The sequence below is a fragment of a genome (assembly GCF_019968985.1).
Source record: "MAG: Porospora cf. gigantea B chromosome Unknown PgB_NODE_81_length_44291_cov_156.205, whole genome shotgun sequence".
Lineage (NCBI taxonomy): Eukaryota > Apicomplexa > Conoidasida > Eugregarinorida > Porosporidae > Porospora > Porospora cf. gigantea B.
Genome location: NW_027179282.1, coordinates 1 through 13,301, shown reverse-complemented (window position 1 = coordinate 13,301; position 13,301 = coordinate 1). Strand labels below are relative to the sequence as shown.

General features: G+C 54.0%; 6 protein-coding genes across 9 annotated transcripts; 4 read left to right on the top strand and 2 right to left on the bottom strand.

The window, feature by feature from the left end:
- Positions 1 to 45: 45 nt before the first annotated feature.
- On the bottom strand, positions 46 to 1,263 carry KVP17_003271 (uncharacterized protein; the record flags this gene model as incomplete). Its single annotated transcript, XM_068520367.1, has 3 exons — positions 46 to 429; positions 458 to 830; positions 872 to 1,263. The coding sequence occupies 3 exons, from the start codon at positions 1,261 to 1,263 to the stop codon at positions 46 to 48; spliced, it is 1,149 nt and encodes a 382-aa protein (XP_068371575.1).
- Positions 1,264 to 1,783: 520 nt separating this feature from the next.
- On the top strand, positions 1,784 to 2,931 carry KVP17_003274 (uncharacterized protein; the record flags this gene model as incomplete). 2 transcript variants are annotated; one of them, XM_068520372.1, is made up of 2 exons in its annotated part: positions 1,784 to 1,799; positions 1,826 to 2,931. In XM_068520372.1, the coding sequence occupies 2 exons, from the start codon at positions 1,784 to 1,786 to the stop codon at positions 2,929 to 2,931; spliced, it is 1,122 nt and encodes a 373-aa protein (XP_068371580.1). The 2 variants fall into 2 exon arrangements, with proteins under 2 accessions (XP_068371580.1, XP_068371581.1); XM_068520373.1 differs by lacking the exon at positions 1,784 to 1,799 and having other exon boundaries at positions 1,936 to 2,931.
- A 46-nt stretch (positions 2,932 to 2,977) lies between these two features.
- KVP17_003259 (uncharacterized protein) lies at positions 2,978 to 4,204 on the top strand (the record flags this gene model as incomplete). The annotated part of the gene is made up of 1 exon (XM_068520340.1): positions 2,978 to 4,204. The coding sequence occupies one exon, from the start codon at positions 2,978 to 2,980 to the stop codon at positions 4,202 to 4,204; it is 1,227 nt and encodes a 408-aa protein (XP_068371549.1).
- Positions 4,205 to 4,378: 174 nt separating this feature from the next.
- KVP17_003256 (uncharacterized protein) lies at positions 4,379 to 7,222 on the top strand (the record flags this gene model as incomplete). The annotated part of the gene is made up of 1 exon (XM_068520329.1): positions 4,379 to 7,222. The coding sequence occupies one exon, from the start codon at positions 4,379 to 4,381 to the stop codon at positions 7,220 to 7,222; it is 2,844 nt and encodes a 947-aa protein (XP_068371542.1).
- Positions 7,223 to 7,841: 619 nt separating this feature from the next.
- On the bottom strand, positions 7,842 to 11,309 carry KVP17_003273 (uncharacterized protein; the record flags this gene model as incomplete). 2 transcript variants are annotated; one of them, XM_068520371.1, is made up of 1 exon in its annotated part: positions 7,842 to 11,309. In XM_068520371.1, one exon carries the CDS (start codon positions 11,307 to 11,309, stop codon positions 7,842 to 7,844), a length of 3,468 nt encoding a protein of 1,155 aa, XP_068371579.1. The 2 variants fall into 2 exon arrangements, with proteins under 2 accessions (XP_068371579.1, XP_068371578.1); XM_068520370.1 differs by having other exon boundaries at positions 7,842 to 11,234.
- A 284-nt stretch (positions 11,310 to 11,593) lies between these two features.
- Positions 11,594 to 12,433, top strand: KVP17_003265 (uncharacterized protein; the record flags this gene model as incomplete). 2 transcript variants are annotated; one of them, XM_068520354.1, is made up of 1 exon in its annotated part: positions 11,594 to 12,433. In XM_068520354.1, the coding sequence occupies one exon, from the start codon at positions 11,594 to 11,596 to the stop codon at positions 12,431 to 12,433; it is 840 nt and encodes a 279-aa protein (XP_068371563.1). The 2 variants fall into 2 exon arrangements, with proteins under 2 accessions (XP_068371563.1, XP_068371562.1); XM_068520353.1 differs by having other exon boundaries at positions 11,594 to 12,331.
- Positions 12,434 to 13,301: the final 868 nt, after the last annotated feature.

Sequence of the window (13,301 nt, the reverse complement as noted above, 5' to 3'; positions counted from 1 at the left end):
CTGCTAGGCTTCCCTAGATATGCCATTAGTCAGATATGCCATTTGTCATACAGCGGGTTTGTACTCCTCATATAGCTCAGGTTCCTCGACACCCAACTTGGAGAGGTGATCCTTCGCGGGGGCTGTCGTGAGCATCTCGGAGAGCATCTCCCTGTAATTTACCCGACCCTTTTGGGAGTAGCGAGAGAGAACGCGATCCACAGAACCCTTGTCGAGGGTGTCGTCTCCTAACGACTCCAAGAAAGCCCGGACAGCAAAATCTGACACTGTCCCATTCGCATCCTGGTCGAAGGGCTTGAAGAGCTCGGAGAGATCTTCCACAGTGTCCATGGGGTCTTTCGCTTCGTGTACATACCTGTAGAATTCCATTATGTCCATAGGCGCCCCAGCTTCCGCTTGCTCCCTTGTGGCCTTGTCTGGGGCGGCGCCCTGCTTAACCAATCGTACATTCCCTCACCAAATGCTGAGCCAACGCGACAACCTGATCACCCTGCAGTGTACCGTCCTCCCCAGCCACTGCCTCAAATAATTTTTGCTTGTACGGTTTCTTCGCAGGTTCTGTGATGATTTCCTCTTCATGGAAACTTTCCTTCTCCTTCATGGGTCTGTCCTTCGCCCGATCCCTCCGCTGGCCCACTGAGTACGGCAACAGGCGCCGTTTGACACTGTATCGTTTAGGCCTCTCATTTCGGTACGGGTTCGGTTCGTTAGGATCGGGCACAGGTCCCGGCTCTGGGCCTAGCAGGCATACATAGAACAACCAGCCGAGGAAGTTATCAGGGCCCTTCTCTCGCATGATCTCCCAGCGGACCTCTTTCGGACTCTTTTTCCTGCGAAACGTAAGCGGCACCAGGAAACCTGAACTACCCACCGATAATACGTGAAGTGTCCGTCATAAATCTCGACGGCGTCACTGTCGTAGTCGTCCTCAAATTCCCCTGTCAGAACCAGTTTATTCTCGATCTTGTCAGGGTCCTCGCTGCCTGCACCGGATACGCCAGAGGTCGTGGACCGGCCACTCTTGTCTGAGCCCTCGTCGGGAACCACATCTACAGGATCCTCGTCAGACATGTCAGTCTGAGCGGGCTCAACTATGACATCATTTGGCGAGTGAGTGTCCCCTTCAGATCTGTTGTCTCCCGTCCCCTTATCGTACCTGTGCAGCGGTGTTCGGAGAAACTTCCTCTGGACACCGATGGCGGCGTCATCCGCGCGTCTGTGTGCGTTCCAGTCATAGACCCGGGTGGGGTATTTCGAAACCATATCACGCGAATCTTCGAATTAAATCCGGTTTAATGAAGGTCGCGTGGAATGTCGAATCATCCCAACTCCGACGTCGAGCCGCTGCATGCGCTGCTCGTCCCAAATTATGATCTTTTTGTACAAAATCAGTTTGATGCCCGCGAGTTCGTCTTGGCCGCCTCTTATACGACATGCGTCGTGTGTCGCTTCGACAGGAACGCCTAAACAGGCGTCAGGGGAGGCGGGAGCGTTTCCAGACACACTGAGTCGGCGAGTACGTCTTGGAAGACTCACAAGTACGGCGATAACGGAACAGATTTGCAACGTGGACACCCTACGTTCATTGGGCAAGCACGGGCCACCAGAAAGGCCAGAGGAGTCCTGCGTTTATGTGTTCGGCGGCACGCCCACCATGTCCAAGCAAGCAGCGGTTACCAGTGATCTCTTCAGATTGCGACTGGCAGGTGGCAAGGTGTGCAAGGAAGTGGTGGACTCTGAACGCCGGGAACCTTGCTGGCCAGCGCCGCGGGGTCATGCGAAGATGTGTTCTAGCCAAAGTGAGTGGCTGGCCGTCACAACACAGACCACAGAATGCTGTTTCTCTATGGAGGATATGGACACCAGACCTTGAGATTGGTGTCGAGGTGCCACCCAGCTTACCAAACCTCCAACCGCGCTGCTGGTCGGTCATTCATGGATTTGGTGACGACGGCCACTACCATCGGCTTCGACGACGTCGTGGAGGTGCCCGTAGAAGGTGATGAGGATGCGGAGGCCCCTTCGGTGGTGGTACTCCAGTCGAATGTGCTATCGCCCCAGACTGAACACCTCAACGATCTGTGGTGCTACGACACCGCCCTGGGAAAATGGTCTTGCCTATCGCCGCCGGACCCTTTTTCAGTGCTGACGTGTGGCCCACAACACGCAGAACACCTGTTCTCCTTCGTGTTCGACGGCGTGGAGTACCTTCTTCTACTTGGAGGGCTTCAGGCATTGCCTGCCGCTGCTGGACAAGGAGTGGCTTCGTTCAGCAAGGAGGTGTGGCTGTACGACCTCACACTACTGGACTGGCGCAAGCTTCCAGTTGAGGACCGCGACGACGGGCCGTGCAGCCGGGGATTCTACGCAGCCTGCTTGTATCAGACACGTCGCGGAGTGCGGCTGTTCGTCTATGGTGGCCTCCACCGTAACGGTGTAGACATTTTGGACGACTTTTTTTTCATCGACATCACTGGCTCACTGGAGAGCGGCGCGCGTTCTCGTTGGGTGAAGGTTGCTCTCAATCTCCCGCCAAGGTATTGGCATGCAGGTGTACTCAGGGGCCACATATGGATTTTGTATGGCGGTCGAAACCGGAAGGACTCCGCTGTTGGCTCCGTCGCCGTTATCGATGTCGCCACCTTAACTGGGTCTTTCATGTGTCCAGAGAGCAGGTCCAAGAACGTCGTGCAGAAATGGCTAAGCCGATTTACGAAGGGGTCAGTGCCTCGTTTGTTCGGTCACCGCATGGAACTCCTACCGGACATGCTAAGTCTCATTATTGTTGGAGGTATTCGTAAAGGTCGAGGGAGTGCTGACTTTCTGAAACTCGAGAATGGAGTTCGCTTGGAGGAGATAATAAAAGCCTCGAATGAAGCTAAGGACTTCCCTCTTTTCGACGTGCTGGAACTCGTTCTGAGGTTCGTATGAGAGAGCCGCAAGAGACTGTGATGTAACCCCAAATTCTAACAATTGTATGTACCGACCTCTAGCACTGGGGTTCGAGTCGCTCCTGTTTGCTCTCGAGCAGTACTTAAACCTGCGGCAGAAGCGGACATATGAACGCACCTTGACTTCTGGCTCTGCCAAGGACAAGGAGGGCTGCGAGTACGCCCTGGACAAGATGGTGTTCCGCATGACAAAGGCAGCTGTCATGCTTGCAATCGAGTTTTACTTCTGGCTATACTTGTACCCTACTATGTGGTCATTAGCAAGTCAATCCTCATGGGCCACCACTGAGTACTCTCAAACGCTCGTCTTCTTTGCGCTGAAGACTCCGTTTGATTTATTAGAGACCCTTACATTCGATTTCTACTATGATTTCGTCCTGGAGGAAAAACATGGCTTCAACAAAAAGACACTGTCATTGTTCTTCTGCGACACGATCAAGTCCTTCTGCCTCCAAGTCGTTATTGGTGCCCCCCTGACTTGGGTGATAATCAAGCTGATCCGCTGGGGAGGTCCTGCCTTTTACATCTATGTTTGGATCTTCTCGGTTGTCTTCATCCTCTGCATGATGCTACTGTATCCCACAGTCATTGCTCCTCTTTTCAACAAATATGAACCACTCCAGGATACCGAGTTGAAACGCAAGATAGAGGGCATGGCCGCGGAGTTTGACTTCCCTCTAACGCGACTGTACCAAGTCGACAGCTCCATTCGCTCGTCCCACTCCAACGCGTATTTCTACGGCTTCTGGAAAGCCAAACGGATCGTAATCTATGACACCCTGCTCGACCTTCCTCATGAGCAAATAGTCGCTGTGCTGGCGCACGAGATCGGTCACTGGCGACATTGGCACACCTTCATTCAAGTCAACTTCGTGTTCGTCAACTTGTTCGCGACGTTCTTCCTCTACGGTTTGGTTCGAGACAATCAGGCCATGTTCCACTCCTTTGGCTATTATGATGACACTTTTCCGGTGGTCATAGGGTTTGTGCTCTTCAGCGCTCTGTACTCTCCGATGAACACACTCCTCAACCAGTCGATCACCATGCTCACCAGGCGCTTCGAGTTCGAAGCTGACGCATTTGCTGTGCGTACGGGCCACGGGGAGCAACTCGTGAAAGCGCTGGAGGCGCTGGAGAAACAGAACAAGTCCCCTAGAGTCTTTGACAAGTGGTATGCGTGGTGGAATTATGACCACCCGCCTACTGTGGAGCGCACTGAGGCCATTGCCAAACTGAGCAAGAAGCAGGAATAGTGGTTAGTGATGTGTGTTGAACCGTTTCGAGTGTAGGCGCGAGTTTTGACTGCTGTCCTGGGAGAGGGTCACCCTGTCACCCTGAGAGAGGGGTGTATCGTTGTTGCTTGCGTCTTTCCCCACAGGGCCACGTCACGCCCAAAAAGGGCGATCCACGATCTAAAGGTGAAATTAATGGGCCTGAGCGACTTTGAACAGGTTTGCGAAGCCGCGATGTCCGCTTCAAGCGAGAGGCCGGAGGCCGAAGCGTTGCTGCAACAGCTGCTGGGGAATGCCGAGGGAGTCGCGATTGGAATGGAAGCGATTCGTTCGTCAGATGTCTCTTCAGCTGTTTTCTTCGGCGCCTGGGTGGTTCGGGAGGCTTGCATGGGAAAATGGATCGATGCAGAGAAATCAGGGCTGGACGTAGATGCGGACATGCTCGGCCTAGCGACTTCTCTTGTGGCGAGTAGCGCGCGCACAGAGAGATTTCCGGACTTCGCCGCCAATGCAGTGGCCTTTTGCTGCGCACGTCTCCTGCAGAAAGGTCTCTGTCGACCCAACAAAACGTTTGAAACCCTATCATGCGAACTCGTGCAGCAGCTCTTAGAGCAAACAGTGGCAGGGCAGCCGACTGAAGCGGTTGCCCGACTGGTGAACCAATTTCTACTTGCAGTTAACAGCACGGACGGACTGGGTCGACTCGGTGTGAAACTATCTCAGCACCAAAGTATGAAGCGCTTCGTCGCTAACTCCATTCTTCCTGTGGCTGTTGCAGCTGCCATGTCAGGTCTTCAACGACCTCAGCAAGGCAGAGAGACGCAACTCACTCTCATCGCTGTTCTGGATGTGTTCCTCAACTGGAACTTCTCACCCATACGCGCGCTAGCCGCTGTCGATACGTGGATATCGCCGCCGTCGAGCTTTCGCGCTCTATTTTTCCCTGAGGCTGGATCCTCTCTTTTTGAGGTGGTGTGCTCTCTCTACCTCGCCTCCAGACAGCAGGCCTCATCGGAGATGTCGCCGGCGGCGTTCCAACTGCTTGCCCGACTCCGCTCGTTGCTGGGTCGGCTGTGCAAGTTCCGAGCAGCCAAGCTCGTTGGCATGAATGCGCTGGAGGCCGTACACGCTCCATTGCTCAATGTGGTGGGCTCCTTGATCAACTCCGTCTGCGAAACCTCAACCCTGCCACCGGATGTGGCGGTACTCGAGCTGTCCGATCTATGCCTATGTCTGGCCAACATCTTGTCAAACCCGGAGGTGTTGACCCCCAAAATGCTGGAGACTTCCGCCGCTGATGTCGTTCCTCTCCTCTCTCGGCTGCTGTTCTTGTTGCTAGACAACTTCACTGAAGACTTCACGATTCTGAACGCGTTGGACTCAGTGCTGGAAGCTTGGAGTCGGCTGACAGTCAAAGTTATAGCTATGGAAACGAAACCATCTACGTGGCCGGCCATTCAATCTGAGGCAGCAAAGGTTGTTCAAATGTTTCTCCAGAGGCATCTCCTGATTGTTCAGGTGGAAGACGCCGACGACGACGACGAGGTGATAGCGTACGACCGGCAATGGTATGACAAGAACAGCCGAGCGCATACGGTACTGAGATGGGTTGCGACCATCGCTTGGGCTGACCCCACAGCCAGTTGCCATTGCTTAATGACAGAGCTGAATGCTGGGGTTTTGGAAATGCGCCAAGGCAGCACAGCTGGTCAGGCCACCGATGCGCAGCTGGACAGGGTAAGCATGCTGGCTCTGTTCAGTGCTCACTTCCTGGTTGAGCTACCGCAGGATATCAGCAGTCCCTTTCATCCGATGAGTCGCATTCCGACGGCATTCGGTCCAACCATGGAGGACAATATTATAGTTCTGGTGTCCTTTTTTCTGGGTCTAGCCCACGAGGAGTGCCAGCACATGTCCTCCTCATGCCTGCTGGAGGCCGTCGTTCTCTTCCTGTGTCGGTTCTCTGTCACGTACGTCATGCAATTCGTGAAGTATCCACAATTCCCTAGGTTGACCAGCTTAGAGCTGGGACCCCAGATGTTGGAGTCCATACTGGACGCGCTGACAACTGTTGTTACGACGTTCACCACCGAGACGGCCCTGGCCGAGGGCGCGTCGTTTGGCGTCAAGTTGCTTGCTGCGTCTGACAGTCCCACCGTAGTCTCTGCGTGGGACTGCGCCAGTTTCCAGAGGTTGATGCTTCACCTATGTGACTCTCTGATGTCCCCCTCAGCACGCATACCACCTCACAAGCCCCTGGTTAATCTGGCCTTCGCGTTCGGGTCATCCGTGTCGCCCTCGGAGCACATTCGAGGCTTGACGAAAGCTTCCGAATCATCAGGTTTTCATAGGTCTGGTACCATTGAGAGTCTGGACGTATCAGGTCAACGACAAATGAAGCTGCTGCAAATGTGGACGCCACTGTTGCGAGCCACCGTGCAAGCCAGCAGTGTTCCTGCCCACGTGCAAAACGTGGTGCTCCTGTCTCGACTTCTCAGCTTCGTCAGCGGCCTCGTGACAGGAGCCATGACCAGCGCTGTGTACGGCACTGGTCTCTTTGCTGAGGCGTTGGGGGAGGAAGGCCGCAACCTCGACCAGACCCTGCGCTCGAACTTCCTGTTGTGGGTTTTTCAGTCTTTCGGGGAGACTGACGGCGCGTCGGCGGACATCCTCACTGCCTCCTCCCGTCTGGTGCAATCTTACGTATTGTACACAGACGAGTTGACTGTTGAGGTCTTCCGCCTCCTCTTTGTTTTCGTGGAGTACTGCGCACCCTACGTGGGTGGCGCCACACGAGCTCGGGTACTTTCAGCTACGTCGTCTGCTGTCGGCGCCTTCGCTCAAAAACACGGAAAGGAACGAGCTGCGACAATGGACACAGGGTTAAGCGAAAACGTGGCCGTTATCTTCCAGATCCTGAAACAAGGTCTGGAAGCCGGATGGGGAGAAGATTTGGCTGTCAACACTGTGGGCCTCATGATGCCTGTGCTTCGTTCTCTGGACGCAGTGGATATCTCTAACGACCAGGATCAAACGTAAGCGAGAAGTATTCTCACCATACAGCCTGTGCGTTATCATCATACCTGTGTTTTCGACACTTTCAGAGCACAGCATCCCTGCTCTCTTCCGTGGCCTGACGCCAGGCCAACTCTCCGATTTTTTCGAGGTGTTCCGTCTGGTGAGTCGCAGTTCACGAACTCCATCTAAGACACGATTTCTTGCTACCTACGGATTCAAGAATGCGATGACATTCGTATTTGGTGAGCAACTTCACAGAGCAACCATGCAGACGAAATTGTCCTATCCCCACCCGCTGGGGACCTGAAAATGCAACCTGAAACGACCATTGGAGCACTTGACCTCCAGGCGGCCAGGCTTTGCGAGGACATAATCAAGGAGACTCTCTCCATGTCGAAGCTACCTTCGGACCTCTCACAGACGTCCGAGTCCTTATCTGCAGCCTTACTCCTGTTGGCGTCGAGAGACCAGGTGGCCACAGCCATCTACAAGAATCTGTGCGAGTCTGTAGGGAAGAACGTAGCGCCGCTGCTAACAGCCGTTTCCTCAGAGATTGCGTGCATTCGATCGTCCCCTGATGAAAGCGCTTCCATGCGTTCGGTTCGTCGACAAAAGTTCGAATCAACATTCAACGAGCTCTTCACACGGTTCGTGGTGGAGTCACGGGACTAGAGATCGTCGTGATGGCCATTCGTCGGCGGTGCCACGTCAAAGATCCTGATGTCACAACGCCAAAAATCAGCTGACCACTGCCCTCCAGTCTGCCTTTGACAACGACTCTGACCACAGCTTTCTTCGTCTTCGAACTCATCTCGAGCGACCCAAGATTCCAGAAGTTCTTTGCGTCTGTTCCGCAATGCCACGACAAACCCAACGGCAACGCGAGAACGTGCATCGGCTCACCAGCCTGGTTCCGCGTGACCTCCACTTCGCACGTTATATCTTCATCCACGGCCAGCTGGATGCATTCTCCGTCCCATTGCCGAAGGGAGCCACCTTGCGTCACCGTTATCTTGAAAGTGAAGGGGGACTCGTAAAGCAAAGCTTCCATCAGATGGACGCCCGCTTGCTGCTTGAGGTCCTCTAGGTCCACAGTGCCACGATCGACCCCTTGGGTTGACCAGTGAAGCCGGAAACGCGACCAGTAGTCGGTCAGCAACTCGTTCTGCTTTACCCGAGCTACAGGAACAACCCAGCGCGTGCAGCCTGCCATCGCCGGCAAGGTAAAGGAAGAGATCTCAATGCCTTCCCTCCTCAGAGACAGGCTGAACGCCACGTCTGCGTCGTTACCCAGGTCCAACAGGATCCTAACTATAGGTGCATCAGAATTAATCGGAGGCAGGTGGGCCATCAAAACCGCCTCCAACGTATTCATTACCTGCAGACTGAAAGGGGCTTGACGAACCGCGTGGCGGGTACATGAGAGCACGTCAAACGCGTGGACAGGTAGCAGGCTCAGACCTCCCGGACGTTGAATCAATCCAGGTCTCACAGTGAGATTCAGAGGAACCTTAACCTCTCGGTAGATCGGCGACGTATTACTCACCGACCACTGCACTACGATCATGCATTTGACAGCATCAGACCTAGCCGTCACTGTGAATCGCACCACGCTGCTTTCACCCACAGATAGGCTACTGGGTGGCTGCGCGGCTGCTAGCTCTTGTGTGCATCCATCAGCTCTGATTGATGTGTCGATCCATCCGATGAACTGCGTGCTTTTGTTGGCGATCCACAGATAGAACGTGCCCTGTTGGGGTCCCCACAGCGTGGTATCCAGAGGTAGATTGAAATCGGAGGGGTCTCGAGACACGTCGATGCTTAGCACAGGCTGGGGTGGCAGGACACGAGCTCTGGCTGCACCGTCTGTTGGAGGACCTACTGAAGGATCCGTGAGGTATGACCGCAATTCTGGGCTGTCGGGAAGGTACCCTTGCATGCCTCTAACGTTGGCAACTTGCATCTTGACTCCGTACACCACCACTTCCCCTGGAACTTTCGGTAGCACTGTCAGACTTAAGACTTGCCGAGGCGACGACAGCACGGTGGTCACTGGATGACACTCAGCGTCCTTGCCACCTTCACCGCATACGCAGCATCGGACAGAGTCAACAGTGGCTGGTTCCATCAAGGGGTAATCAAGAGTCAGAATCACAGTTTGGGGCTCGCCCGCCACCCACAGCACCTCCTCCGTCGCCTTCATCGACATCTGCCGATTGAATGGGTTGAACATGAGTACGTCGGAATCCAGCCGTCTTACGGGCGACTTGGGGGTTTTTCTGGTGTGAGTGGTTACACCTGGATGGTACCCCAGTTTCTCCGCCAGCACCGGCGACGACAGGGCCCTGGACGGTTCGACTCGCATGTCGGCGATAACAGGACAGGGTAAGCAGTACCCAAGAGTGCTGTCAGCCACGCAACCGATGGGCCCTGAGGGCCCCCCTATCACCAATCCGGGCCTCGTTGCGACTTCGTGGTGCAAATTCTCCCTCACGGAGTTAAAGACCCAGGAGATCATGGCGGTTTGTTGTTCAGCAGTGGTCACCGAGCTGAGAATTGACAAGGCCGTGGTGCTGCACAGTGCCATCCTGGCCCTATCCTGGCACTTCTCGGCACATCGACGGAGCAACTCCAACACGTTCGCCTGTATCCGAGGCCACATGTGTCTCGGTCTGGCGGCTGAAGGTTTCATGAATCGAACCTTGTCTCCGTGCGACTGTAGATGCCGATACATTGCCGCAGACATCATGTTTGAGTCCTTAGCCAGAGCCAGCCTTTCCTCATGCCACGGCTCCGGCAGCAGGTTGCCCATCGCGAGCACGGCGTGCTTCGCGATGCCCAACAGCTCCACCAAGTTGTCGGGGTGGCCTTGGGAAGGCGCGTCGAGGAAGCCCATGGAGTACCACGGAAGAGACCGCCGGACCATTTGCAACCCTGTGCTCCACGAACCCCTTTCGGCGGAAGTAAGAGCAGCTCTGAAAAAAGTGAACGCCGCCTTGCGATGCATGTGCATTTGTTGAAACAAGAGGCCCGTAGCGCATAAGAGAGCGATGCTGTCCTGGTTGTTAAGGACAGCTACCACGTCGGGGTTAGAAACACCTGTGAGCTCGGTAACTGCTGGTAGATAGCGTGAGAGACACACGAATTCCCTAGCGATCATGAGAGTGGTCTCGATGGTGAAGGTTATAGCTTTGTCTTCGGAACTCTTGCCATGGGCCGTGCGCGCTAAGTTCAGCTTGGCCATAACTTGATCAGAGATGTAATCGTCGGAAAGCTGTTTGCGGTGATGGTAGAACGTGGAGAGCAGCCCGGGTGACTCCGAGTCCCCAGCGCCAGCGCCTCGGGTCTCGCCTTCCGCAGCCTCTGCCGAAGCTTTGATAGCTGCCGCGTGAACCTTCAGAGCCCACGCCACCCACATCGTATCGAGGTTGTCCTTCTGACAAAATTCGAACAGCTTCTCGCAGAGCTGCAGTGCCCGACTGGGACTTCCCAGACACAGGCGGGCATGTGCTCGCTTGACCTCCGCGTTGAATTTCGCCCCCTTCTCTCCAAGATCTCGCGTCAGGCTCGCGCCAGGAGACTGTGCGGTCAGTTGCAAGCTCTTTAAAACGTCTGAGTGGAGTTTCTTAACGGAGTCGCGCAGATCTGGGAGAAACTCCTTCGAAAGCGTTTCCGATCGACACGTTCCTCTTCGTAATACAATAGGAACAGACACCATCTCGCCATATTTGTTGGTATCGGCATGCTGTTTCTGCACGACAAGCGCCCCATGGATCTGTCGAAAGCAGCAGGGTTGGTGCCAGCAATCGCTAAGAAGCCCCCGAGAGTCCTCTTGGGTTACCCAAGCGACGCTGATCGGAACTTCGGCTGCGTTATGCAATATGATGTCATCCATACGTGTTGAAAGAGGAACGATGTCAATAGTGGAGCAATGCACGCGCAGTGCTTCCAACAGCGCTGGAGAAACGGAGACTCCGATTATCGCTAGGCGAACCGACGAGACCAGCCTGAGTGATGCGTGAGGTTGGAGCATCAAATTGCCCCAATTGAGTCTTTCAAGTTGAATATACTCAGCTACGGAGTGGTCACTGGGCGCGTTTGAGCCCATGAAGCAAATACACATGAAGGTTCCTGAGGCCTCAACACCTCATACGAGTCAAAACAAACCTGTTGAGAAACGAGTCAGAAACTGGAGTGAGAGCAGTCTCGAAAAACGAGGCAGGCCAATGTTCACTGAGTGTTCTTTCATCAAGCCCCGCAAATTCATACCTAAACTGGATAGAGTTTTCGTATTCGTCAAGAATGCGATTTGTGTCTACTGCTTTACTGTTGTGTTCTGCTAACGCTTACAGTCAAACCAGGCTTCGCGGTTCAGGGCGAGAGAATCCGCAAATGAAACCGCTTGCTGGCCAGCCGGAGATTGGGTACGACGCAATCAACGATCTGCTGACCAGCCTTCTTCACACTAACCCCGCACCCATTGACGGAGGCCTGCGAGAAAAGCTGTTGACCCTTGTAGGGTTGAACCACAGGTTGCTTTCCGATGAGGGCGATCTTAATGAGCCGATCGAGACGCTGAATCACCTGATTCAGTCGGCGAATATTTCGGCTGGTGATCAAGAGCTGGAGACATTGGCAACTATGCTGCCCGTTGCGCGCATGCCTACACTGAATCCGACGTTCCATAGTATTTTGCTCAAGTGGATCAAGACGCTTTTCCACGCTCCTACTGGTAAGTCGCGTGTTAGCTTCTCCGACGACGGATCCGAGGGTTACGACCATTTCAACTCAGGTAACCTTGCTGGACCGTCTCGAGACGAACAGAATATCGATTTGCTTACAGACCTTTACATCAAGCCGACAAATGTAGATGTCGCGATGCTGCAGACGCTTCTTTCCAACCTGTTGGAGATGTCAAGGCGATCTCTTGCTGAAACCAACGAAGACGTGCAGACCGAGGGTTTCGATGTCGAGGGCAATTCGGAATTAGTTGACAGAGATACTCAAGATTTAAACCTCACCGCGTCAATTAACATCAAGCCCACGGATGTGGATCTTGCGATATTGCAGACCCTTTTGGGTCTTTTTTCCCCCGCTGTCTCTGAGCCGGCTGATTCTGGCTCGGGCATAGTAAGGAAGCCTCAGAAGAAGCGTCGAAGGAGGCGCCGCTGTGGAAAGCACGGCTGTAGAAATCATGGCTGTGGAAGGCACTCCAAGTCACGAAGGAACTGAATGCCTTCGCTGTTACGAATACGGTACAAGAGAGTTATCACGCTTTAGCTGTTACGTATACGGCGTCAGTAGGAAGTCGAACCCGGGCTTGGAAGGTTGCATTCAGACATATGACAATTGTGGCGTCAGTGGTCCATCGGTTAGGCTTAAAGATGGGCTGCTCCGGGAATTGAACCTGGGACGTCTCGCACCCCAAGCGAGAATCATACCACTAGACCAAGCAGCCGTCATATATAGAAACACATTCGCGTTGATTACACAAGTGCAGGTGAGGAGAGAATTGGGTAATCTATATTTCTACGTAACAGTCTTCTATGAGTGTGGGGTCAACATCCCCCTCCCCTTGACACGACGTCCTCGTCGTTGTTGTTGTGTCGCCATGGGATTCCAGGGCAATGTGCTGAGGGGGTGCCTTGGGGAGTTTCTTCAATGTCCTGGCGGCCACTATCTTGGAGTCTTGGCCGTCCGACATGGTAACCGCCCCTCGGTGGATGTGTCGTGCTCGCCAAATCCGTGGTCTCGCTTGTAGGATGGATTTGAGACTGTTCGGGTTGTACTCCACGATAATGTGTGCCGTTAATATGTGCCGTGTTAGGTTGAGTTGATGAGAATATCCTTAATCAAGTACAACTTCACAATCGCTTGTGGGGTGAGTCATATCATCCCCCTCCTTTTGCTCAGCGTCGTCCCTCTGCTGGAGGCGGATCCGTAGCGTCGGTCGAACGGTGTTGTGGGATCGTCGCTTCTGTAGCGGTTCATGTTCACTGTTTCAATTCTATGTTTTTCACTTTCATGTACACTTTATGTAACACGTGATGTAGGATCGTCGCTTCTGTAGCGGTTCATGTTCACTGTTCCAATTCTATGT